Here is a 9,824-nt window from a genome sequence, read left to right on the forward strand (position 1 = left end):
GACCGCACCCGGGCATCGATTAGCCTCCCATTATATCTGTACCATATGGAGATTCCCCCGGTACAGCTAATGAAGGCTTCACGAACTACGTGGTCAAAATAGATGTTAAATAATGTGGGAGCCAGAGGACATCCCTGTCGCACCCCAAGGTGTACAGGGAATGGCTCTGACTCCCGGCCACGTAGTTTTACCCGGGCCCGCTCACCATCATGAAGGTCCTTAATGATCGTGAGCAGAGGGTCAGGTACTCCAAAAGCACGAAGAACGACCCAGAGCCCAGGCCTACTGATGGTATCATAGGCCTTGACCAGGTCAATAAAGCAGAGATGTAGGTCTTGTTGGAATTCCCTACACCTCTGCTGTAGCAGACGGACAGAAAATATGGCATCTGTGCAGGACCGCCCTTTCCTGAAACCGCATTGGGGCTCCGCAAGCCTCTCCTCAGCATGCCTGGCAAGGCGATGCTGAATAATCCTTGCCAGGACCTTTCCCGGCACACTGAGGAGTGAGATGCCCCTGTAGTTGTTACAGTCTGTGCGGTCCCCCTTCTTAAAAAGGGGGACCACCAGGGCATCCTTCCAATCCTGCGGAACCCGTCCAGTGGTCCAGACTGTTGTTATGATGTCATATAGGGCAGTCTGTGCACAAACGCCACCCTCCCTCAGCATTTCGCTTGGGAGATCATCTCTGCCCGCTGCCTTTCCTGGTCTCAGACTCCGGATCGCCTTCAATACTTCCTCAGCAGATGGCACCTCAGCCAGCCACTCACAGGGGGTGACTTCATCCAATATTTGAGGCACCGCAGCCTCAGCAGGGTCATCCTCACTTTGTGCCACGGTGTTTTCCTGGCTGAGGGATTTTCCCTCCCCCAGGACCTCACAGAAATGCTCAGCAAATCTGCGAACCTGTTCCTGGGGGTCGGAAATTGGATCACCGTTTCTTCCCCTAATGATGGTAATAGGTGTGGCGCTGCAGGTTACTTTTTTGATGGAGTTAAATAGAGATTTGTGATCACGGGCCACTGAGGCAGACTCCATCTCCTCAGCAACCCGCGACCACCACCCATCCTTGCAGCGCCTCACGGCTCTCCGAACCTCCGAGCGAAGGCTGCGGTAAGCCTCCTCATTCTCTGACGTGGGATTCTGTAGCCGATGACAGTGGGCCTGTCGCTTTTTCTCAACCATCCTGAACAACTCCTCTGTCATCCAGGGTGTCTGGGGAGGTCTGGACCGCGTACCCAAAGCAGCCATTGCAGCTGCATGAGTCACAGTCCTAAACCTCGCCCATTTACCCTCGACATCAGGAGGAGTGGGGGACGATGCCAATCCCAGCCGCAAGCGATGATGAAATTCTCGCTTGCAACTTTCATCAGATAACTGAGACCAGGCCACTTTAGGTTGGAATGGGGTCCTGGGTGTACACCCACCACCGGAGTGGAAGAATGGCAGGCGCATCTTACAGATGACTAGTCGATGGTCAGAAGGCAGATCAGCTCCACGGTAGGTCCTGGTGTCAAGGACATGGGCTCGCATTCGCTGGTCCGTCACTATGTAGTCCAGCAGATGTTCTTGCTTGGACCCGGCATGCATCCATGATGTTGTGTGGATGCGCCGATGCCGGAACAGCGTGTTGGTAATTACAAGCCCATGGGCTGCACAACAATCTAGCAGCCTCCTACCGTTGTTATTGAGCTGATCTGGCCCATGCCCTCCAATCACTCCAGACCAGGTGCCAGTATCATGACCAACTCGGGCATTGAAGTCACCCAACATGATGACTCTATCCCGAGGGGCCACTTTAGCCAGCACCTGTGACAGGAGGTCATAGAAGGCATCTGACTCATCGGCTTTGCCTGCATCCCTCCACGGATGTTCATCTTCGGTGGGGGCATAAGTAACCACGACCACCATTCCTCGCCTCCGGTTGATGGGAAGGCGAGCCCAAAGTAGCCTGGGGCTTACAGCTTCCCACACCTCACCGCCACGCTCCCACGCCCCCTTCATTCTTTTGTTCAGAAGAAGAGCCACACCCTGTTGTTTGGCAGTCTGCTGCCCCGAGTAGAGGACTGTCCACCCCTCATGGTGGCAGGAGCCAGAGCCGGTCCACCGGACCTCCTGAATGCCGCAGAGATCCAGGCGGTACCGGTCCAGCTCCCGACAGAGGAGTGGCAGCCTCTCCTCTGCAGTGAGCGTTCGAACATTCCACGTGGCCACCCGTAGTGGCTTTTCGTTGTTTCTGGAGTAGCCCCGAGGGTAGGTATTCAATCTCCTGGCTCCGCCAATTGGGGTTTGGCCAGGAGACGTCATAGACGCCTGGCCCCCCGGGGCCTCCGGCACAAGCTTACCCACTCACCCACTCACCCACCCACTCACTCACCCACTCACTCACCCACTCACCCACTCACTCACCCACTCACCCACTCACTCACCCACTCACTCACTCACTCACCCACTCACTCACCAAATCACTCACCCACTCACCCACTCACCCACCCACTCACCAAATCACTCACCCACTCACTCACCCACTCACCCACTCACTCACCCACTCACTCACCCACTCACCCACTCACTCACCCACTCACTCACTCACTCACCCACTCACTCACCAAATCACTCACCCACTCACCCACTCACTCACCCACTCACCCACTCACCCACTCACCCACTCACTCACCAAATCACTCACCCACTCACTCACCAAATCACTCACCCACTCACTCACCCACTCACCCACTCACCAAATCACCCACCCACTCACTCACCAAATCACTCACCCACTCACCAAATCACTCACCCACTCACCCACTCACTCACCAAATCACTCACCCACTCACCCACTCACCAAATCACTCAACCACTCACCCACTCACTCACTCACTCACCCACTCACTCACTCACCCACTCACTCACTCACCCACCCACTCACTCACTCACTCACCCACTCACCAAATCACTCACCCACTCACTCACTCACCAAATCACTCAACCACTCACCCACTCACCAAATCACTCAACCACTCACCCACTCACTCACTCACCCACTCACTCACCCACCCACTCACTCACTCACTCACCCACCCACTCACCCACTCACTCACTCACTCACCCACTCACCAAATCACTCACCCACTCACCCACTCACTCACCCACTCACTCACTCACTCACCCACTCACTCACCCACTCACCAAATCACTCACCCACTCACCCACTCACTCACCAAATCACTCACCCACTCACCCACTCACTCACCCACTCACTCACCCACTCACCAAATCACCCACTCACCCACTCACTCACCCACTCACTCACTCACTCACCCACTCACTCACCCACTCACCAAATCACTCACCCACTCACCCACTCACTCACCAAATCACTCACCCACTCACCCACTCACTCACCCACTCACTCACCCACTCACCAAATCACTCACCCACTCACCCACTCACTCACCAAATCACTCACCAAATCACTCACCAAATCACTCACCCACTCACTCACCAAATCACTCACCCACTCACCCACTCACTAACCCACTCACCCACTCACTCACTCACTCACCCACTCACTCACTCACCCACTCACCAAATCACTCACTCACTCACCAAATCACTCACCCACTCACCCACTCACTCACCCACTCACCCACTCACTCACTCACCCACTCACCAAATCACTCACCCACTCACCAAATCACTCAACCACTCACCCACTCACCCACTCACCAAATCACTCACCCACTCACCAAATCACTCACCCACTCACCCACTCACTCACTCACTCACCAAATCACTCACCCACTCACCCACTCACTCACCCACTCACCCACTCACTCACTCACTCACCCACTCACCAAATCACTCACCCACTCACCAAATCACTCAACCACTCACCCACTCACCCACTCACCAAATCACTCACCCACTCACCCACTCACCAAATCACTCACCCACCCACTCACTCACCCACTCACCAAATCACTCACCCACTCACCAAATCACTCAACCACTCACCCACTCACCCACTCACCAAATCACTCAACCACTCACTCACTCACCCACTCACTCACCCACTCACCCACTCACCAAATCACTCACCCACTCACCCACTCACCAAATCACTCACCCACTCACCCACTCACTCACTCACCCACCCACCCACTCACTCACTCACCCACTCACCAAATCACTCAACCACTCACCCACTCACTCACCCACTCACCAAATCACTCAACCACTCACCCACTCACCAAATCACTCACCCACTCACCCACTCACCAAATCACTCACTCACTCACCCACTCACTCACTCACTCACCAAATCACTCACCCACTCACTCCACTCACCCACTCACCAAATCACTCACCCACTCAACCACTCACCCACTCACCCACCCACTCACTCACTCACCCACTCACCCACTCACCAAATCACTCACCCACTCACCCACTCACCAAATCACTCACCCACTCACAAATCACTCACCTACTCACCCACCCACTCACCCACTCACTCACTCACTCACCCACTCACTCACTCACTCACCCACTCACCAAATCACTCACCCACTCACCCACTCACCAAATCACTCACCCACTCACCCACTCACCAAATCACTCACCCACTCACCCACTCACCAAATCACTCACCCACTCACCAAATCACTCACCCACTCACCCACTCACTCACTCACTCACCCACTCACCCACTCACCAAATCACTCACCCACTCACCCACTCACCAAATCACTCACCCACCCACTCACTCACCCACTCACCAAATCACTCACCCACTCACCCACTCACCAAATCACTCACCCACTCACCCACTCACCAAATCACTCACCCACTCACCCACTCACTCACTCACTCACCCACTCACCCACTCACCAAATCACTCACCCACTCACCCACTCACCAAATCACTCAACCACTCACCCACTCACTCACTCACTCCACCCACTCACTCACTCACTCACTCACCAAATCACTCACCCACTCACCCACTCACCAAATCACTCACCCACTCACCCACTCACTCACTCACTCACCCACTCACCAAATCACTCACCCACTCACCCACTCACCAAATCACTCACCCACTCACCAAATCACTCACCCACTCACCAAATCACTCACCCACTCACCCACTCACTCACTCACTCACCCACTCACCCACTCACCAAATCACTCACCCACTCACCAAATCACTCACCCACTCACCCACTCACCCACTCACCCACTCACCAAATCACTCACCCACTCACCCACTCACTCACTCACTCACCCACTCACTCACTCACTCACCCACTCACTCACTCACCCACCCACTCACTCACTCACCCACTCACCCACTCACTCACCAAATCACTCACTCACTCACCCACTCACCAAATCACTCAACCACTCACCCACTCACCCACTCACCAAATCACTCACCCACTCACTCACTCACCCACTCACTCAACCACTCACCAAATCACTCACTCACTCACGCACTCACCAAATCACTCACCCACTCACCCACTCACCCACTCACCCACTCACCAAATCACTCACCCACTCACCCACTCACTCACTCACTCACCCACTCACTCACTCACCCAATCACTCACTCACCCACCCACTCACTCACTCACCCACTCACCCACTCACCAAATCACTCACCCACTCACCAAATCACTCAACCACTCACCACATCACTCAACCACTCACCCACTCACTCACTCACTCACCCACTCACTCACTCACCCACTCACTCACTCACTCACCCACCCACCCACTCACTCACTCACTCACCCACCCACCCACTCACCCACCCACTCACTCACCCACTCACCCACCCACTCACCCACCCACCCACCCACCTACTCACTCACCCAACCACCCACTCACCCACTCACTCACTCACCCACTCACTCAACCACCCACCCACTCACTCACCCACTCACCCACCCACCCACCCACTCACTCACTCACCCACCCACCCACTCACTCACCCACCCACTCACCCACTCACCAAATCACTCACTCACCCACTCACTCACTCACTCACCCACCCACTCAATCACCCACCCACCCACCCACTCACTCACTCACCCACTCACTCACTCACTCACCCAACCACCCACTCACCCACTCACCCACTCACTCACTCACCCACTCACTCACTCACTCACCCACTCACTCACTCACTCACCCACTCACTCACTCACTCACTAACTCACTCACCCACCCACTCACTCACCGACCCACCCACTCACTCACTCACCCACTCACTCACCCACTCGCTCACCCACTCACCCAACCGCTCACTCACTCACCCACTCACCCACTCACCCACTCACTCACTCACTAACTCACTCACTCACCCACCCACCCACTCACTCACCCACTCACTCACCAAATCACTCACTCACCCACTCACCCACTCACTCACCAAATCACTCACCCACTCACCCACCCACCCACTCACTCACCCACTCACCAAATCACTCAACCACACACTCACTCACCCACTCACTCACTTACCCACTCACCCACTCACCCACTCACTCACTCACCCACTCGCTCACCCACTCACCCAACCACTTACTCACCCACTCACCCACTCACCAAATCACTCAACCACTCACCCACCCACTCACTCACTCACCCACTCACTTACCCACCCACCCACTCAATCACCCACTCACTCACCCACTCACCAAATCACTCAACCACTCACCCACCCACTCACTCACTCACTCACCCACTCACTTACCCACCCACTCACCCACTCACTCACCCACTCACCCACCCACCCAACCACCCACTCACCCACTCACTCACTCACCAAATCACTCACCCACTCACCAAATCACTCAACCACTCACCAAATCACTCAACCACTCACCCACCCACCCACTCACTCACCCACCCACTCACTCACTCACCCACTCACCCACTCACTCACCAAATCACTCACTCACTCACCCACTCACCAAATCACTCAACCACTCACCCACTCACCAAATCACTCACCCACTCACTCACTCACCCACTCACTCAACCACTCACCAAATCACTCACTCACTCACGCACTCACCAAATCACTCACCCACTCACCCACTCACCCACTCACCCACTCACCAAATCACTCACCCACTCACCCACTCACTCACTCACCCACCCACTCACCCACTCACCCACTCACCCACTCACCCACCCACCCACTCACTCACTCACCCACTCACTCACCCACTCACCCACTCACCCACTCACTCACCCACTCACTCACCCACCCACTCACTCACTCACCCACCCACTCACTCACCCACCCACTCACCCACTCACCCACCCCACTACCCACCCCCCCACTAACCCCCCCCACTATCTCACCCCCCCACTATCTCACCCCCCCACTATCTCACCCCCCCACCACCACAGAGAGGTCACTCTCCTCTCCCAGAAGGCCCCAAACGCCTCCTTTGAGAAAGTTTCTCAGCTGGCCCGACACTTCCTCAGCCTGGCTAAGAAATGTTGTGCACCAGATCATGCAGCTGGGTGCTTCTTGGAGGAGGTGAGTCACTTAGTCAGTCACTTAGTCAGTCACTTAGTCAGTCACTCAGTCACTCAGTCACTCAGTCAGACACTCAGTCACTCAGTCAGTCAGAAGTGTTGTGCACCAGATCATGCAGCTGGGTGCTTCTTGGAGGAGGTGAGTCACTCAGTCAGTCACTCAGTCAGTCAGTCAGTCACTCAGTCAGTCAGTCAGTCACTCAGTCAGTCAGTCAGTCACTCACTCACTCACTCAGTCACTCAGTCAGTCAGAAGTGTTGTGCACTAGATCATGCAGCTGGGTGCTTCTTGGAGGAGGTGAGTCAGTCACTCAGTCAGTCACTCAGTCAGTCACTCAGTCAGTCACTCAGTCACTCAGTCAGTCACTCAGTCACTCACTCACTTAGTCACTCACTCAGTCAGTCAGAAATGTTGTGCACCAGATCATGCAGCTGGGTGCTTCTTGGAGGAGGTGAGTCACTTAGTCAGTCAGTCACTCAGTCAGTCACTCAGTCAGTCACTCAGTCAGTCACTCAGTCAGTCACTCACTCACTCAGTCAGTCACTCACTCAGTCAGTCAGAAATGTTGTGCACCAGATCATGCAGCTGGGTGCTTCTTGGAGGAGGTGAGTCACTTAGTCAGTCACTTAGTCACTCAGTCAGTCAGTCAGTCAGTCAGTCAGTCAGTCAGTCAGTCACTCACTCAGTCAGTCACTCACTCAGTCAGTCAGAAGTGTTGTGCACCAGATCATGCAGCTGGGTGCTTCTTGGAGGAGGTGAGTCACTTAGTCAGTCACTTAGTCAGTCAGTCACTCACTCAGTCAGTCACTCAGTCAGTCACTTAGTCAGTCACTCAGTCAGTCAGTCAGTCACTCAGTCAGTCAGTCAGTCACTCACTTAGTCAGTCACTCAGTCAGTCAGTCACTCAGTCAGTCACTCAGACACTCACTCACTCAGTCAGTCACTCAGTCAGTCACTCAGTCAGTCAGTCACTCAGTCAGTCAGTCAGGCAGTCAGTCACTCAGTCAGTCAGTCACTCAGTCAGTCAGTCAGGCAGTCAGTCACTCAGTCAGTCAGTCACTCAGTCAGTCACTCACTCAGTCAGTCACTCAGTCAGTCAGTCAGGCAGTCAGTCACTCAGTCAGTCAGTCACTCAGTCAGTCAGGCAGTCAGTTAGTCAGTCACTCAGTCAGTCAGTTAGTTAGTCACTCACTCAGTCACTCAGTCAGTCACTCAGTCAGTCAGTCACTCAGTCACTTAGTCACTCAGTCAGTCAGTCATTCAGTCAGTCAATCACTTAGTCAGTCAGTCAGTCACTCACTCAGTCAGTCACTCAGTCAGTCACTCAGTCAGTCACTTAGTCACTCAGTCAGTCACTCAGTCACTCAGTCACGCAGTCAGTCACTCAGTCAGTCAGTCACTCAGTCATCCACTCAGTCAGTCACTCAGTCAGTCAGTCACTCAGTCAGTCAGTCACTCAGTCAGTCACTCAGTTAGTCAGTCAGTAACTCAGTCAGTCACTCACTCAGTCAGTCACTCGGTCACTCAGTCACTCTGTCAGTCAGTCACTTAGTCACTCAGTCACTCAGTCAGTCAGTCACTCAGTCAGTCACTCAGTCAGTCACTCAGTCAGTCAGTCACTCACTCAGTCACTCAGTCAGTCACTCAGTCACTCAGCCAGTCACTTAGTCACTCAGTCAGTCTGTCACTCAGACACTCAGTCAGTCACTCACTCACTCAGTCAGTCACTTAGTCAGTCAGTCAGTTAGTCAGTCACTCAGTCAGTCACTTAGTCAGTCACTCAGTCAGTCACTCACTCAGTCGGTCATTCAGGCTGTCCGTCACTCACTCAGTCAGTCACTCAGTCAGTCAGTCACTCAGACACTCAGTCAGTCACTCAGTCAGTCAGTCACTCAGTCAGTCACTCAGTCAGTCACTCAGTCAGTCAGTCACTCAGTCAGTCAGTCACTCCGTCACTCAGTCAGTCACTTAGTCACTCAGTCACTTAGTCAGTCACTCAGTCAGGCACTCAGTCAGTCATTCAGGCACTCAGTCACTCAGTCAGTCAGTCACTCAGTCAGTCTGTCACTCAGACACTCAGTCAGTCACTCACTCACTCAGTCAGTCATTCAGTCAGTCAGTCACTTAGTCAGTCAGTTAATCAGTCAGTCAGTCACTCAGTCAGGCAGTCAGTCAGTCACATAGTCAGTCACTCAGTCAGTCACTCAGACACTCAGTCAGTCACTCAGTCAGTCAGTCACTCAGTCAGTCACTCAGTCAGTC

The 9,824-nt window shown here is 54.1% G+C and overlaps 1 protein-coding gene across 1 annotated transcript in view; it reads left to right on the forward strand.

Annotated features, from left to right (window-relative positions):
- Window positions 1-9,824, forward strand: part of SDS-1 (serum albumin SDS-1) — a 129,747-nt gene that overhangs the window by 87,242 nt on the left and 32,681 nt on the right. Inside the window, 1 exon segment of the mRNA XM_076055339.1 lies at window positions 7,431-7,563. Coding sequence (XP_075911454.1) covers window positions 7,431-7,563 — 133 coding nt within the window.

Source organism: Petromyzon marinus, chromosome 71 (assembly GCF_048934315.1).
Source record: "Petromyzon marinus isolate PM22_M1 ecotype Great Lakes invasive population chromosome 71, UKy_Petmar_22M1.pri1.0, whole genome shotgun sequence".
In the NCBI taxonomy this organism is placed as follows: Eukaryota; Metazoa; Chordata; class Hyperoartia; order Petromyzontiformes; family Petromyzontidae; genus Petromyzon; species Petromyzon marinus.